The 19,230-nt window shown below is 32.7% G+C and overlaps 2 protein-coding genes across 2 annotated transcripts in view; one reads left to right on the top strand and one right to left on the bottom strand.

Moving 5' to 3' along the window:
• The window catches only part of LOC111420965 (dihydroxyacetone phosphate acyltransferase), a 33,232-nt gene extending 18,589 nt beyond the window's left edge, over window positions 1–14,643 (bottom strand). The window contains exons 1-3 of the mRNA XM_023054071.2: window positions 14,239–14,643; window positions 13,994–14,167; window positions 13,787–13,916 (exon numbers count right to left, since the gene is read on the bottom strand). Coding sequence (XP_022909839.2) covers window positions 13,787–13,916; window positions 13,994–14,167; window positions 14,239–14,430 — 496 coding nt within the window. The 5' untranslated portion in view covers window positions 14,431–14,643. The remainder of the gene's footprint in view (window positions 1–13,786; window positions 13,917–13,993; window positions 14,168–14,238) is intronic.
• LOC111420977 (protein phosphatase D3) overlaps window positions 13,665–19,230 on the top strand; it is a 29,979-nt gene continuing 24,413 nt past the window's right edge. The window contains exon 1 of the mRNA XM_023054082.2: window positions 13,665–13,764. Coding sequence (XP_022909850.1) covers window positions 13,721–13,764 — 44 coding nt within the window. The 5' untranslated portion in view covers window positions 13,665–13,720. The remainder of the gene's footprint in view (window positions 13,765–19,230) is intronic.

The following is a 19,230-nucleotide window of genomic DNA, read 5'->3' as shown; positions in this document are numbered from 1 at the left end:
CATCTATGATAATTTATAATTAAAGTCAATTATCTACAATAATTGCATTTCAAAGCTGCATAAAATACGCGCGAAGCACTTCAAACTCTTTAAAATTTACAATTCGCGCAAGCGCCTTCGCGACATGGGGGCACGACAAAGACAAAACATATATCATTCCGTCTGCTTTTGATGGAAACGCTCGCCACTCATTGCTTAGATAGGGAGTCAGCGATATAGGAGATAGTATATATATGATGGAAACATACTACCCTACAACCTGGCTAAACACACAGAATATACAGAATAAAGGAGAAAAGATGCAAAAGATAAATCGACATCATAATAAAAAAATACTTGAAATACTGACCTATAACTGTAGAACTTTGAGAGAAGATGAGAAATTAGAGGAATTGCTAGAAGAACTAAAAAACACAAATTGGCATATAATAGGATTGAGTCAGGTCAGAAAAAAAGGAGAGCGGTGTATAAATGTAAAGGAAACAATATTTTACTATAATGGATTAGGAAAGACAGGTGGACCCGGATTTTTAATAAATAAAAGATGTATAGATAATATTACCTCCTTTAAAACATATTCACACAGAATTGCGAAGATTATATTAAACCTCGAATATAAAAAAGCCGGGAGAATACAAATCATACAAGTATATGCACCAACCTCTACCGCAAATGAGGAAGAATGAGACGAGTTTTATGAAAACCTACAGATGGCAATTGAATATGATAAATGTAAATATACCATGGTCATGGGAGACTTTAATGCAAAGGTTGGTAAACAAAAAAGGACGAATCATGTATTGGTAATTTCGGCATTGGGAATAGAAATGAAAGTGGAGATAAGTTGGTGGAATTTGTAGAGGGAAATAAATTTTATACAGGGTGTCTCACGTAACTGGTTCGTTAGAACTTTTTTAAGTTCCAGTATTCGTACAGTTTTGAAATTTTTCTAGTATGGATTGTTCAGTCGGAACTTTCGATCTAAAATATTTTCAAGATGGCTGCCACTTCCGGTCTACCGGAAGTAGACCATAACTTCGTTATTTTAAATGGAATGCTATAGTTTTTATTACACCTTTTAATTGTACGTAAAAAAATATGTTGACTTCTTTGATTATATATAATATGGATTGAGCCAACGAGAGAGATAGCTTGCGCAAGGTGATCGAACCGAGATAGACATAGAGGATTATTGACATATAATGGGCGTGCGTTAATTTATAAGATAAAAAACTATCAATTAGAAATAACATTTATAATACTTACAGGTGATGTGAAACTGTATTATCGCGAACTTTGCACACGAAACAATACATTTCTAAACATAACGGTGTGACTGGCTGTGACACAACAAAACGATAAACGTCAAATGGAAGAGGTTTGACACTTTTGTGCGCATGCGCCCGTCTGTTTAGTACCGTTTTATGTCTATCTTTGTTACACTTTCACATTATCGCTTTCCATCTGCGTCTATTCAACTTGAGCCACATTTTTGTTAGTAGATATATTCACTTAGCTCAATCCATATTATATATAATCAAAGGTTGACTTTCATAAAAGTTATTGGTACCTAGCGTTTTCCGTTTTAGAGTTATTTTGATTTTAAGATTTTTTTGGCAAATTTCACCATGCTCTTTAAAACCCTATATCCCAGCCAACGTTCGTTCAAAAAAGCTCTAAATTGGCACGATTACTCTTCAGATGCTATCAAATAGATTGTCATATATTGTATCAGAATATCTTATACAGGATGGTCAAAAATTGAATTACCGTTTCTCCATATTCAATGGGGAGAAAGTCGAAAATTTTGAATGGAACACTCCATTTTTTATTAGCCTACACGAAAGGGAATTTAATTCTCTACAATTTATCTATAAATATTCCTATACCTATTTATTGTAGTTTCTGTCATATTCTTAAATTTATCAAAACATGCAGGAAACCGTTTGTATTTTTATTAGAAGGCCATGACATTTTGACAGTTTTTTGTTTAATTTATTTCTATTATTATTTGTACTATTAACTACGATTGATAATCTTTTAGTTTACTAGCTTTTACTTACCAAAAAAGTAAACAGAAGATCAAATAATAAATTAAACTATTAAAACAAAAAGTTAATGATAAAAATTAGATTTCAATAAAAATATAAATTTATAATATAAATTTGTTATAAAATTGAATTTGGAAATGCAATAAAACACGGTAAAATATTTATTTTGTTGTCTTCATCAGTGGTGACCGGAAATATGCGATTTCTTTTGGTCTCGATATATCCAGAACTAAGAAATTTTTCCTTGTGATGGGCGTTAGATTTGTTAGGCATCTCTCATTAAGTGTTTGACACGTCCTGTCCAAAAGTTTATTACATTCGCCATCAATACAAAATAAATTTCAAATATCGGCGTTGGAATACCATGATTTTTTTACCATGATGTTCAATGACTTACACCCGTCGTCAAATGTAACTAATGACAACAATAATACAAACATGGACCAAAAACTGTCAAAAATCCATAGTTTTCTAATAAAAAAACCTGGATTTCGTGCATGTTTTAATAAATTTCGCAATATGAGGCAAACTACAATAAATAGGTATGAGAATGTTTATAGATAATTTGTAGAGAATTAAATTCTCTTCCTGATAGGCTAAAAAAATATGGGGCGTTCCATTTAAAATTTTCGACTTTCTCGCCATTGAATATGGAGAAACAGTAATTCCATTTTTGACCAGCCTGTATAAGATACTCCGATACAACAAATGACAATTTATTTGGCAACATCTGAAGAGTAATCGTGCCAACGTAGATCTTTTTTGAATGAACGTTGGCTGAGATATGAAGTTTTAAAGAGCATGTTGAGATTTACCAAAAAAAGCTTAAAACCAAAATAACTCGAAAACGAAAAACGCTAGGTACCAATAACTTTTATCAAAGTCAACCTATTTTTTTACGTACAATTAAACGGTGTAATAAAAACTATAGCATTCCGTTTAAAATAGCGAAGTTATGGTCTACTTCCGGTAGACCAAAAGTGGCGGCCATCTTGAAAATATTTTAGATCGAAAGTTCCGAATGAACAACCCATGCTACCAAAATTTCAAATCTTTACGAATAGTGGAACCTGAAAAAGTTCTAACGAACCAGTTACGTGAGATACCCTGTATAATGAATACATTTTATAATAAAGCTAATGATAAGAAATGGACGTGGATTAGCCCGGATGGACAAACAAGGGACGAAATTGATTTTTTCATAGTAGACAAGAGAGAAATCATACAAAACGTAGAAATTGAACAGAAAATAGATATCGGTAGTGATCTCAGAGCGATAAAGATGACAGTACAGAAAAACACGAAACGACAGATACCGTGCGTAGAGACAATGATAAGTTACAAATCTACTAATGAATTAAAAAGAGAAAACTTTGAAGACCGAATAAAATGAGAATTAAGTTTGGAGGAAATTCAAGCTAACCCTAACATAGAAAACCAAAAACATATAATAACTAAGGCAATAACAAAGGTTACAGAGGATATTCAAAAAGATACAAAAAAAGAAAAACAGAGGTCAAATTTACCATGCGATATACGTAAACTATTAAATAAAAGAAAAACAATAAAGAGATCAGGAAGAGAAAAGATTGAGTACACAGTAATATAAAGGACAAAAAAGGACAAGTGTAGTACCATTAGTAGCATACGAACTCCACAGAACTCAGAACTAAAACGCACGACAAAGTAAACTACAGCTAGAGCTGATGTGGATGAAAAGCTGGTGTTAACTGATCATGCAAATTTTCAGGCAAAGGACGGGTTGTTTGCTAAGTAGTTTTTGTTGGAAACTTCATTAGAGATCTCAACCACTGCATAGTAGACTGCCACAACAGCGGCATGCAAAAGAAGTTACGCATAATAAGTTAAGCACTTATGGGAAATCGCATACAGTGCTAGCGTAAAGTAACCCCCCCCTGTTTAACTTCCGAACAAATTGAGATATCACTATGAACAAAAAAACGTCAGTTTCTATATTTTATCAGCACAAATATTTTCTTATGGAAAATTTTGCCATCACTTTTAGTTTTTCCGGAAAATAGATCAACTTTGTTTTTTTAAATGGAACACCCAGTATATTATGGTATCTTCCGAAAGATGAAAACAAAACGAATCCAACGGTACCTCACAATCAAATATCGGTTTATTAGTTTTTCGCATAAAAATTAAACAAAATGCGGAATTTTGCCGGAAAAACCAACGTATCTTCGTCGACTACCTGTCAAAATGCAATCGGCCAGGTAAATGGTGGACGGTCGGTATACGCTCGAGCTAAGACGGATTTAAAATTGCAAGTTCAATTACTTATTTTTTTTAGAAATGAAATAAAAGTTGTTTGGAAGTATATTAAATTTATGAATTAATAATATTTTATCAAAAAATATTTATAAAAAAAAAGTCAATATAAGAAATGAAATTTTCTTATTAAAGATTTTGCTAGTATAGGTAACGGTTGAAAAATTTGCTTAGTGTTGTTATTGAATAATAAAAGAATTTTTTATTTATTAAGAATCAAATATTAAGTAAATTGTTCGATATGATTACCTTGAACTTCTAGGCAGTGGTACCATCTTTGTAGTGTTTCCTCTCTCACACGGCTTAACATGTGATCAATATTTTGGCAGACGTCAATAATTTTTGTTTTAAATCCTCAATACTACCCAACGGAATTTCATATACCTTGGATTTTAAATAACCCCATAAAAAGAAATCTAAAGGTGTCAGATCTGGTGATCTTGTTGTCCATTAAAATTTTTATCAAGATAATTTCGTACCATTGGCGCATAATGTGGAGGTGCTCCGTCTTGATGAAACACTAGTTCCATTTCAAAATCGTCAGAATTCTGTTGTACAATTTGCAAAAGTCTTGAAAAAAAAACATTTACTTTCTAATGAAATTGAGTGATAACGTCACGATATTCATGTGGATTAACATCACGCCGATGCAATTTTCCACCCAAAAAGAAAGTACATTCATCACTGAAACAAATATGTTTCAAGTATAATCGATTTCGTTCAACCATATTTGTCATTAGCTCACAAAATTCTGTTCTTCTATATCAGGGTCATCTTCTGTTAATTCATGAAGCATTTTTATTTAAAATGGATGATATTTATTCTTCTTTAAGTATTTCCACGTCTTCCAACAACGACGCGGAAATATTTAACACATCACACGTTGATGCGATAGCAGCAGACGACATCATGGGCATATTAAATACTTCTGTTAATATCTGACGACCAGTTCTTTTGCGGTCTTCGACGCTTCCAGTTTCCAAAAACTTATTCACAAGCTCTCTTAAATATTTTCGACTAATTGGATGTTCAGGAAATCGTTCCTTAAATTGTCGCCCTGTTTCATGTAGATTTCTGTCAGCACGAGCGAATATTAAAATTGCTTCGATATTGTGCTCTAAACTCCTTCTAGCCATTTTGATCTCGCCTTTCTTTGGTTATACTTGGTCGGGTAGAATTCAAAGATAGAAATGAAGGAAAATATTTGCATGCTGCCTTAAATACAAAATTTCAAAGTACCTACAAACTTTAAAATTGTTGTTATGACTATTTTTTCTTAGAAGTTTTAAGAAGAACTTTCTTTTTAACCTTTTCTTACATTGTTTCATAAAAACATTCTAAAAGAATTGCTGATTTTAACCCTGCTTAATCCGAGCGTAGACCGACCTTTAACTGACCGTCCACCATTTATCTGGCCCATTGTATCTCGACAGGTAGTCAACGAAGATACGTTGGTTTTTCCGGCGAAATTCCGCATTTTGTTTAATTTTTATGTAAAAAACTAATAAACCGATATTTGATTGTGAGGTATCGTTGAATTCGTATTGTTTTATTCTTTCGAAAGATACCATAATATTCTGGGTGTTCCATTTAAAAAAACAAAGCTGTTCCATTTTCCGGAAAAACTAAAAGTGATACCAAAATTTTCCATAAGAAAATATTTGTGCTGATAAAATATAGAAACTGACGTTTTTTTGTTCATATTGATATCTCAATCTGTTCAGAAGTTAAACAGGGGGGGGGTTACTTTACGCTAGCACTGTATGTCTAAGCAAAATACATTATTAAACCAAAGAGCAGCTAAAATAGTTTATATTGCCCATAACCTGAAACTAAAATCCGAAACTCCAAAGAGAGACATATGCACAAATAATAATACTAGTACTAGTATTGTTGATCACCAATACCGACGTGGAAATGGCAATTACAAGTGGCTTAGCAATACTTAATGTGGAGCATCTATATTATAGTTCTGACAATTATTTGTCAGGTACTTTTGAAGAATTTTCTGTACGATACTGACACTTCGGAAGAACTAGAAGAATATGACGTTGATCATGATTATTCTGATTCTACCGAAAAACACTACAATTTCAGCGTCAAGTTTCTAGAAGTTTCTGATTACATTACTAATTATTTGTATCGATTTCGAGTCATTTTATTACAGTATCGTTGAAGTCGCGTAGCGTTGGTGTGCGAGCTCCTAAGTGATCGGTTGCCGCGTGGTCGCTTCTAATAAAATAGAGTCGCGGTCGCGTAGCGTTGGTGTGCGAGGGGCCAGGCCTGAAAGTTTGTCAGCATATTTTGTACAATTTCTTCATAATTTGGTGCTTTATGGTTACCTAGGTAATTTTCGACTACCAACACAAAACATTTCCAAGCTTTACTTTCCGGAACAGTCATAACTTTAATAAAATCTGTGTCTTTCATCAATTGCCGTATTTGAGAACCATTCCACCTTTCAACTATTCCATACTAAGCTTCGGAAATTTTCTACAAATGTAATTAAAACAATCTCCTTCCTTGTCCAACGCTTTTACAAATTGCTTTATCACTCCTAACTTAATATGTAATGGTGGAAGTATGATTTTGTCTCTGCTCACCAACGGCTTTATTATTACATTGGCTACCGACAGTTAAAGAATTTCTTACAGGCCAAACATTTTGTTCCCAATGAAGTTGCTTTGCTCATTTTCCCACATACAAATGAAGCAAGGGTAGTTCGTGTATCCACTTTGTTGACCAAGAAAAAAATTAACCATTTTCAAATCCACACAGATCGGCCATTGATGCCTAAACCTAATTTTACATTTTCATATTCTTCTTTGAGTTTTGTTAAATGGGCAATTGGAATCGATGCAAATTTATTTCCATTGTGCAGTAAGACGCGTGTAAAACTTCTTTTACAACTGTCAATAAAAGGACTCCACTCAGTAGGTTTGTATTCTTTTAAACCCATGTCTAGAAGCAGCTTCGCGATATCATCATCAATGTCCTTCATTTCGCGTTCTGTATGTTGTAATTGTTACTGTTGGAGCCAATAAATTTTTTCTTTCAATCTTGCGGCTAACAGTTCTGATCCTTGCTTTGATAAATTGAGATCACGTATTAAATCACTGAGTTCATTTTGAGAAAATAACTTCGGCGTAGATGTTTCACCCTCCCATTCACTACCACTGGTAGACTGTCTCGATTTCTGTGAATTTGGTAACATCATTGTTTCTGAGGGCATGTGAATTACTTTTGAAACGTACATGGGCCGAGGGAGATTTTCAGTGTGTAGAACACGACATTTTGTAGACTGTAAGTCTGGATAACTCCATGTTTGATTTCGTTTAGCTAAAGGTTTAGCATCTACTACGCAAAAGTAACAATCACTGAAATGATTCTTAGGCTAACTCCAGATCATATGAATACCAAAGTCTAATCCAGAACGTTTTTCTTTTTTCCACAACCGTAAAGACTCAAGACAGGACTACAAACTTTATGAGGAACCCATGATTTATCTAGTTTGTTCATTTTAAAACCGAAATATTCAGCATAAGTTTCTTCGACAAAGTCTGTGATATTTCTATTTTGTTTTTTGTTATATAAATACCGCAAATATAACAAAATAAATCACTACTATATTTACACTTTCTTCGTGACGAACTCATGTTTTAAAAGACAAGACAAATACATTAGAATGGACATTCAGTAATTGAAACAAAATATTAACACATGACAACTTATCCAGATGTGTAGGTACTTCAATATTGTCAAATAACTGAGATCTCAGCTGTTTTACGGAGCAAGGGGTCTGAGAGTGGGGATCACGTGATGTTTGTATGCACGAAAAAGTTGCGTAGAAGCCTAATCATAATAAGTCCTTGGTGGTCGAGATATAGCTCGACTTAGTGATCGGGATATGTCAACTCCCAAAACTACAGAACCTGACCCACCGAAAACCCCAATCAATTTATGGAAACGGATCTTCATCCAATAAAGGTTGGCATATGGGTCGCAATGCCAAGATGACGAATTATTGGACCAATCTTTTTCTATGATTCTATTAAATTTCGATACCGAGAAATTTTGAGCAATTTTATAGAACAACTCTACGATGACGAGCTACAGGACGGATATTTCCAACAAGATAATGTACCACCCCAAGGTCCGTTGATTAAGCATACTGTATAAGGTTATCCAACTCCCTATGAACGCTGTTGTTATGAACGTATCCCCTCCACAAAGGCCTTGTGACGTCATTGGAAGAATTGTCATTTCTGTTTTCATTTATATACGTAAACCAACACAAACTCTTTATTTCTTCAGTTTAATAACACTTGTTTAATTTTTAAATAATTATTAACATAAATACTCAACGGACCTTGGCACCACCCCGCACGGCGATAGATAACATACAGGAGTACCACATTTATCGGAGTACTTTGGGGATAGAACCATAAGCACAAATCTATGGCCACCGCGGTCACCAGATCTAACTCCGCTTGATTTCTACTTGTTTGGAAATTTAAGAAATAAAGTTTATGAAAATGGACCTCAGAATCTGCAGCATTTAGAAGCAGCAATTCGAGAGGAAATTAATAATATAACTGTAGAAGAGTTACAGCGAGTCTTTGGTAATTTACGGAGAAGAATAAATGTTTCTTTAGAAAACAATGAACAGCATTTTCAACACATGCTATAAATTACCTTTTTTCTATTGTAATAATTATAATTTTTTTTAATAAATAAATAACCCTTCTTTCAATAGTAATTTCAATCTACAGGGTGTTTCATAATATATGCGCAGAACTTCAGGATGTGATAGCTCGTCCAAAAATTTGAAAAAAAGTTACTATCAACTTGCCCTATAAAATGCACCATTTTCGAGATACAGGGTGTTGAAATTTAATAAAAAAAATCGTTTTTTACGAATATCTCCGGAACCGATTATCGTACAGAAAACAGCGTTTGTAAGCATTTTCTACTTATAATAAGCTAAGTTTTGTGCAAAAAAATTTTTTTTCAAAGTCATGATTGGTGAAGATTTTTAATTGGGGTAATGGTTGTTTTTCTACCCAACTTCTACGCTACTGGAAAAAGTACGGTTTTAAGACGCCCATTTGAACCGTCAATGTTTTCTACACAAAAAAGATACTGTAGGTCATGAGCTCCAAAGTTGACCGTTTTCTAGGAAAATCAACTTTTATGTTGAAAAACATGGTCATTTTTTGAAATAAAAATTTTATTTTACAATTAAATAAAATGCAAATTAAGAAAAATGAAAAAATTATACAAAAGTTGTCTTTTCAAAATTCTCCAAACCGTAAAGGTTGTATAATTTATTTTTAACAAGTAGGCTTTAAATTTTATAACAAAAGCTACCTCCTGTCAAAATAACAATTAGTTTGTACCTGCAAAAAGTAAACTTATATTACAAAATTAAAAATGAATTACACAAACGCTGAAATGTGCGAAATCCCTTTACGGAATGGCGTGCGGTAATTCGGCAGAAGCAAGGCGGTTGTATCAAGAAAGACATCCTGATCGTCCTGTACCACATTATAACTTGTTTCTACGCATTCACCAACGACTATGGGAAAAAGGAAGTTTTAAAAGGAATACTGCTGATAATGGGCGGCCTATGGAAGTTGTAAATCCCCAAGTAGAAGAGGCTGTCCGCAACGAAATTGATGAAAATCCGACCACAAGTACCAGAAAAATTGCTTACAACTTAAACCTATACTTTTGTATCCCTACCTTATTCAAAAAGCACAAGCCTTATTGCCAAGAGATTTTCCGCCAAGATTTACTTTTTATACATGGATGCAAGACAAAATAGCTCCAAATCCTGAGTTTGGAGCTGAAGTTCTGTTTACTGATGAAGCATCCTTCTCGAAGGATGGTATTTTCAATTTTCACAATAACCACATATGTGCAGAAGAAAATCCACATGAAATTGCAGAAGGCCATCATCAGCAATAATGTTCCGTAAATGTTTGGGCTGCTATCGTAGGTGATCATTTGATAGGCCCACATTTTTTACCGAACAGATTAAAAGGTGCAGATTATCGACAATTTCTAGAAGAAGTACTGCTTCAAGTAAGACAAAAAGTTTTTAGGGTCCACTATTTGTACAGTATTGAAATTTTCGTAGCATGGGTTGTTCATTCGGAACTTTCGATTTAAATAATATTTTCAAGGTGGCTGCCACTTCCGGTCTATCGGAAGTAGACCATAACCTCGTTATTTTAAATGGAATGTTACATTTTTTATAACACCTTTTAATTGTCTTTAATTGTTTTTTAATAGTCAATATATTTTTGTATGTACAGGGTGGTTCAAATTCTCTGTCCGAATAGGCTAACTCGGAAACTATAATGCCGAAAACCTCATAGCGCTATCGTCTTTTATTTTTCCCTTAGACTCCTTAGAGGCCAAAATTGAAAATATCGCAAAACCAGCAAGTGCAATTATCTTCGTTATTATTCTAGGTGGAGTTATAGTACTAAGACATTATATGGACACTTTTTTACAGAGAATTTGATGACGTAGTCAAAAGAATTTTTTCGGTTTTAGATTTTGAGATATCATGACAATTTTCATTTTTTAAAATGGAAACAACCACTGATTATTCGCTTATTAAATTCGTTATTTTTTTCTGATTACAAAAATATAGGGTTCGACAGGTCTATTTCTTATTGTTTTAGAATAAAGCTAAAAATAAACTTTTTTTATAAAATTTCCATCTAGTGTCGTCGAGGAAATTAAATTTACAGTTTCCTGTAAGTTACGGGGCGGTAGGTAAAATCTAAAAAGTTAACGATTAAATAAGAAAATAACTTCTGGTATTTAAAAACAAATAATTTTTTTATATGTAACATTCTAACAAGTCAAACTTTTCAAAATTTTCGCAATTCATCTTAAAAACAGGATTTTTAAAGTGACACTTCAGAAAATTTTTGAATACAAACAAATGTAGCTATGTATATTTGAATTCAAAAAAAATAAAGTCCCTAGATTTACAAAGTACCGCGGTTTGCCGCCATTTTGGCTCGAAAGTCAAGCGCGAAATTTAAAACTACAAACCAAAACATTACGCCAAATTTCCTTTCTTTTTTTATCGTGGTACTCGAAAGTCCTTCTTACTGCCATTTTTGCAACTCCAAAGGCAACAACACGGAAATATTTTTGTAAATAAATGGTGAGATGCAGTGACAAGCTGTCAAACCGCCATTTTGGCTCGAAAACAGGCTTCATGAACCGCGGTACTTTGTAAATCTAGAGACTTAAAAAAAAAACATATGAGCGCCATCTATCAATAATTTATTAAGTCATTTAATAATAATATTAAATATTAATAAAAAATGTGAAATAACGCAATCTATTCCAACTTATGTGTAAAACGTATATAAATTAAATAGTTCAACAAATACATATTTGTTTCAAATATCAGAAATGTTTTTTTAATTTTTAGTTATAGTACCGTAATTTACAGGAAACTGTAAATTTAATTTCTTCGACAACACTAAAAGAAAAGTTTATTTTTAGCTTTATTCTAAAACAATAAGAAATAGACCTGTCAAACCCTATATTTTTGTAATCAGAAAAAATAACGAATTTAATAAGCGAATAATCAGTGGTTGTTTCCATTTAAAAAAACGAAAATTATGATAATATCTCAAAATCTAAAACCAACAAAATTTTTTTGACTACGTCATCAAATTCTCTGTAAAAAAGTGTCCATATAATGTCTTAGTTATAATACTCCACCTATAATAATAACCAAGATAATTGCACTTGCTGGTTTTACGATATTTTCAATTTTGGCCTCTAGCGGAAAAACAAAAGATGATAGCGCTATGAGGTTTTCGGCATTAGCAGTTTCTCGAAAAACGAGATCATGACATGTAAGCTACTTTTCTTCTAACTCTTATAGTTTTCGAGTTAGCCTATTCGGACACCGAATTTGAACCAACCTGTACAACCTACGCTACCAAAATTTCAAAACTCTATGAATAGTGAAACTTTAAAAAGTTTTAACGAACCAGTTACGTGAGACACCTGTATATATTATAGTATATAAGTATACAGGTGTATCTGAATGACTGCAACAAACTTCAAGGGGTGATTCTTTAGTGAATTTTAAGGGTACTTTCATATATGAACTATGGGCGACTTCGGCTCCCCTAAGGAGCTACACCCCTCCAAAAATGGCGGAAAATTTTGGTTTAATTTTTTTTTCTCGAAAACCATAAACGCTGGGTAAATGAAATTTGGGGAATATGTTTAACTCATAATAGAGCACGTTTTGATGCTGTTTGTACTTTCAACCTACCCTTCTGAACTACTAAACGTAACCGAGTAGAAACGAGTAGAAAATGCTTACAAACGCTGTTTTCTGTACGATAAACGGTTCCGGAGATATTCGCAAAAAAAGGTTTTTTTATTAAATTACAACACCCTGTATCTCGAAAATGGTGCATTTTAGAGTTAGAGGGTAAGTTGATAGAAACTTTTTTTCAAATTTTTGGACAAGGTATCACATCCTGAAATCCTGCGCATATATTATGAAACAGCCTGTATACGCTAAAAATTATTTTAAATAAATAATAATTCTATTTTAAGATTAAAATAATTTTTAATTATTAAAATATATCTAAATATTTTTTAAACGGCTTTTAAAGTTAATGTATTGTCGCCATCGTTTTTCGGAACTTTCGTCGCGTTGCAATACCAATACTGTGATATTGGTTGCATACTTTCCATGATGACGTCGGGTACGATAATTAATTAACACACTGTACAGTGTAGAAAGTGGTGAGTTAAACAACTTTTGTTTAAAACATTTTTTTCTATCTCAAAGGATTTAATAACTATCGACGGGCGGGATACCAATAACTCATCTTGTATATTATACTACTATGTATAAAATCAACTAATATACCAAGCCAAACATTAATAGAAAAATCTATGTTGGTATCTGCATTCCCATAATTAACATATAGATATTTCCAAAATAGAATATTAAGTATGGAATAATTTTCCTTGTATAAATTGTTGTCATTTCCCAATATTATCAAGATATCTGCCATGACAGCTAAAATCACTGACATTGTATATTCTATGTAATTTCCTTATAATAAAAGTACTTATTAACTATACTACTTATTGCATTTTAAAAACGTATTTTTCTTACAAACGCATATTAATTGAGCAGTTGGTCATAAGTACATTAGTATCATATCTCTGTATGATGATTCATTACTTTAAAACGAGATTTTAGAAATGTTTTTTTTAGAATTGACAACATGACTATAATCCAAATAACCCAAATTTATGACATATTAAGAGTGAAAATTCAAGTTGTGTAAATTGTCAGTGTAAAAATGGTAGAAGTAGAAAAAGAGCTAGGAGATGGTGAAACAATCAGGTAAATATCAATAGTCTCTTACCCATTCCAGCAGCAATAGCAGGGATATCAATATCATAATGATATAGAACATAAGACATTAAAATAAAATCAGCATAGCTCCGGTGACTAGGAACATACATAATCCGAATATTTCCCATTCGAGTCTTTAGCTAAAACAACAATATAATGCCTATTACTTTAAACAAAGAAAATGTTATCAGATAAAAACAGATAAAATTAAAATTACTTTGTCAACAGCATGTTTGTTCACATAAATTCCTTGACATATTCTTGTGGTGATTTGAGCCAAAAAGAAAGCTAAAATTCTCAAAGTCAACACACTTCTACAATATCCAATTTCGTTTAAAATGTCTAGAATTTTATTGATAATATGTTCCTTTGAAAAATCATTTTGAGACTCCTAAAACCAAAAAAAAAATCAAGTTTATTTTTTTAATTCTCAAAAATAAATCAATACTTTTTTAAGGTTACCCTGTCAATTAAAGTGACGATTTTGTGACTTCGTAATACTTCTAATTTTATTTTTTCCGGAGTATATATTTTATTTTCTGCACATGGCAATACAGGATTTAAATGTCTCAAGGCCCATACCCAATTACTTATTTCTGTACGCCTCGGTATCAAAATGTCTTCGAAATCGTCGAGCATCCTACCCATGTTCATTCAATTCAATCAAAACTATCGCGTGCACTCAATCGTTTGTTTAAAATTGTTCATATGCCGCCACAATTTTAAAACTTGTTTGAAAACCGCTTCAACATAGGCTTTTATAAACAAAATTGGATCCCCGCTCCTAAAATGCGTGACTAATTTGTGCAGGAAGTATTGAGCGTTTGAAAACCTTAAGGTGAATTCTCAGCGCAAAACTTTATTCCATTTAAATACTTTTTCAAAATGACGTAAATCAAATAGGAATATTTTTTTAATTTTGTATTGATTATTTACGATTTATTTATATTTAGTATTGCGTATGTAGGGAAAAAAACGGTGTTCGATAAGAAAAACAAGAAAAATACATAGTCGTTATGTTAAATGTTACTTAGGATTACATAAATAAAAAAACTATTTACATAATTTTACATTTATTTTGAAGATACACGATAAACAAACTTTACTTATTTAAAATTAATTGCAAAAGTCGATAGAAATTAATCAAAAAAGTAATTAAATTGTTTTTAACGTTGCTAATTTTTAATATTGACATTAAGTGTGTATATTTATTTAAGTATAACGAAAAGTTTCTCAATACAAAATAAATAAAATAAGATTTAAATGTTACGATAGAGAAATTATTTTGTACTGGAAATGATATATGTATGTAACAACAATTATTATAATATGTACAGGTGGGTCAAATTGGACACTTTTAAAAGGCAACTCCTATTTCTATAAGAGATACACGAAAAATGATATCAGTGTCTGAGGGTCGATTTTTATAAGAAACTTAATGGCGAAAACCGGATATCGATATCTATTACAGTTTCCGAGATACAGGGTGTTTTTCGAAAAAGTGCATTTTCGAAAAGTCGTCATAACTTTTTTTTTTATTGATAAATCTTCCTTTCTGTGAAAACATTTCCAAAGCAATTTTTTAGGTAGAATTCGATGGAATAAGTTAGCTTTCCCTCAAAGCAATATTTTAGCAGTTATTGACATAAAAATGATTTTTTTAAATGGAACACCTATATATTTTTGCTAATTCGACGAGAGCATAAAATTTCCTTCCTAAAAATGTAGCACACTTGATATTTCGTTCAAGTCTTCTTTAAAATATACAACTTTAAAACTTACAGTAAACCCTCTATAGATATAGCGAACACCGATATATCGAAATTGTCGTTATTGCGAACCAAAATTATGCCACAAATGTCTTCAACACAGTTTATATGGCACTTTTTTCATTATAACGAAATTTCATTATAATGAACTACGAACTATTATTTCATCCGTAGAATATGATTTTAATGCGAACTATTATCGTAATTGCGAACACGAAAATTTTCCTTGTCTACTCAGTCTAGATTCAAAAACTGTTATGGGGGCACTAAAAGCAAAGAAAGAATAATAGCAGTTTTATGCTGCAATGCTGACGGAAGTGAAAAATTAGAACTATGGATAGTAGAGAAATCAAAAAACCATGATGTTTAAATAAATTCGATCGTTCCCATTTGCCATGCCGTTATACCGCTCAGAAAAATGCCTGAGTAACTTCTGTAGCATTTCGAGAATGGCTTCTTAGTTTTCACCGCAACATGGCAGCTCTAAACAGAAAAGTGTTGTTAACAATGGACAATTGTTCAGCACATAACGTTATGGAAATTGATTTGCGCAATGTTAACGTCGTTTATTTTCCGACTAACACAACAAGTGCACTGCAACCTCTTGATCAAGGCATAATTGCGGCTATGAAGAAAAGCTGTCGTGTACGACTTGTTAGAGCAGCAATTTTGGCAATAGAATCAAACCAAGAAAAGCCAAAATGGAATATTTTACATGCGATAAGAGCGTTGTCAGATTCGTGGTGTAGCTCGTTAGTAGCTTTTTACTTATAAGCTTTACTCATTGATAGGCTGAATTTGCTGATGTAGAATGGGAAAATTATCAGTTTAACTGATACAGGTTAGTTTTAATGGTTATGTCAGCGTTGATGGTGCGATAACGACTACAGAAGCAGTAGACATAGACTTAGCAATAGTGAATGTAGACCAAGAAACCGAAGACAAAGAAGAAGGCGAAGAACACGATGAAGAAGAAGTTAACATAATAGCACCTTCAAGAGCTGAAGTTTTAGCCGCTCTCTATACAATCCAAAGGTAACACAAATATTATCTGTTATCCAACGATGTAATTATTAACATCACAATTTCAAGATTTGCTGATTCAGTAGGGAATGTTTTGTGAAAATTTCATGGATTCTTTGAATAAAATAGATGAGGAATCCCTAAGACGAACAATGTCCATTCTGATGCAAATAATTACACAGTCGAGGCTAATATGTTTACGTAAACCTACCTACCCCTAGAGCCTACCCATTATCATTCATTATAACGAATTAGTTCGTTATATCGCAAATACCAACATCTCATTATAACGAACGGTTTGCTTTCCTCCCTGCGCGTTCGCTATATCGAGGGTTTACTGTATATGTGCAGATTTTGAAAAAGTAGGCTTTGGAAATAAAAGAAAAACGAGATTATATTTATAAGTAGTATCAACATAGTTACTTATAATGAGTTAAAACATAAACTCATAAACAAAAAACTGATTAAATTAATATAACTTATCTTATTATAAAACAAGGGAACAAAAGGGATCTATAGAACAGGGGTTTAGTTCTATAGAAAATGTTCAAAATGTTCCCAAAATGGTTTGTGTTATACACAGTCGGCATCTGTTTTAGCCCTTTTTGCCGAGTTGATAACCTCAATGGGAATAAGTGTTGCAAAAGCGTTTACAACTGCGGCTTCTAATTGCTGTCGGGAATTTATTTGCTGTTTATAGATAACATCTTTCAATCTTCCCTAAAGGAAAAAATGCATAGGTGTTAGATCTGGCGACCAAGTCGCCCAGCGAATAGAACCTTGATTACTTAACCAACAATCACCAAAAGCTGCGGTTAAAATATTGGTGACAATAGCAACATTGTGAGCAGGTGCTCTAGAGGTAAATCGTCAACAACAGGTTCGATTTGTTGCCTAAATATGTTCAAATATTTACTCACATACGCTTCATCTGTCCAAATACAATTTAAAGAAAAATTGCGTGCTTCGTCACATTTTCCCAAGAGCCATTACCAAAAATTCATTCTCTGAAACCGTAAGAGATATCGATATGCCATTTTCGCCATTAAGTTTCTTATAAAAATCGAGCCTCAGACACCGATATCATTTTTCCTCTATCTCTTATAGAAAGAGGAGTTTCCCTTTAAAAGTGTCCAATTTGGCCCATCCTGTACAGAGTGGGCAAATTTGGGTGTTATAGGCTATCTCAGAAATTATACGAAAAAAGTAGGTGCCATGTCCCGGTCTCTTTTTTCGAGACTAATCCAATCCCGCAAAGACCAAACCTCTATCTTCTTTTGTTTTTAAGTTATAGCCAAAAAGTCAAATTTTCGCGATTTGGAAAAAATGCTCATATTTCGTTTATTTTTCAAATTAGAGAAATGGGGTTGGTACGTTCTTAAGACACTTTTTAAGTAGAATATACTGCCGTTGAAAAATGTTGAACATACTTGATGATTTTTGAGATACAACACAAAGTTGTATTATTTTAAATACAAACTGTACTTGATTATGATGATACTGAAAAGAGCATATTTTTAGCTTTCCAATCGCATGTATGGTGTATTTGCGAAAGATAAGCGTTAATTTTCAATTCCAAAATAGTAAGCGCTAATGTTCAAAATTTTGATTATAGTAGGCTGGTTCAGACAGGTAAATACTACCTAGTTGCTATATGGTTTTGCACGAATATAACAGAATAAAGTTGGTTTTGTACCATTATGCAGGATAAAGTTGGTTTTGTACCAACGAATAAAAACTTTGAATAGTTAATTTAAATATCTCAGCGTCTTATCCCTGACTTTGTTCACTAATAAGAAATGGTTAGTAGGTAAAGTTTGTTTATTAAAAATACAAGTTATACCCTTGTATGGCCAAAACTGGGTCAATAATGACCCGAAAACAATAATTTTTTACATAGCATACGAACTCAAAGTTTGATGTTGTTGTCCTTTCATATATTCTCTAGTATTATTATTTTCATGCGATATGCAATTAGTTAATTTAGCAACTAGCCGAATAAGGTATTCAACCGTCATATTTACCCCGTAACAATGAGCAGAAATAGATTTATAGATATTTTACATTCCATATGATTCGACAACCTAGAGACCAGGCCTGAGAGAAAAATAATTGATAAGCTTGCATTTCTGCGAGACGTTACTGATATTTTTTCAAAAAATCGCAGAGAAGCTTATGAATGTTCTGAGTACGGAACAATTGAGAAGCAATTAGTTTCCTTCATGGGACATTGTCCATTTAACAGGTGGACTGCCATATGTACTGTGTCTGGTACACATACATTGGGTTGGGTAAATACTTTGGTTTATGCAAGCCACTGTATTTTGTTTTAAGTATTGTCTTTGAGGCCATGAGGTATATTTACATACAACGCTTTTATGGTGCTAGAAATATGTTCTTAGGTGCTTTTTATTAATGAATATGAGATCATCTTTCACCAAATTTCCAAAAATTCAATAGCTCCTATCGGTGACAGTCTTTAAATTTAAGCAAGTACCTATTCCTAAAAAGTGTCAAGATTTTTAAATTGGGCACTAAAAATTTCTACACCCTGCAATTTAAAGTATATACCGGGAAGGAAGCAATGCAAGGGATATCCGTGTCTAACAAAGTTGTTGGAATTAATGCAAACATATTTAAATTTTGGCAGAGCACTCTATCT

This window comes from Onthophagus taurus, chromosome 7 (genome assembly GCF_036711975.1).
Source record: "Onthophagus taurus isolate NC chromosome 7, IU_Otau_3.0, whole genome shotgun sequence".
NCBI lineage: Eukaryota > Metazoa > Arthropoda > Insecta > Coleoptera > Scarabaeidae > Onthophagus > Onthophagus taurus.
This window is presented reverse-complemented; position numbering and strand designations above follow the sequence as displayed.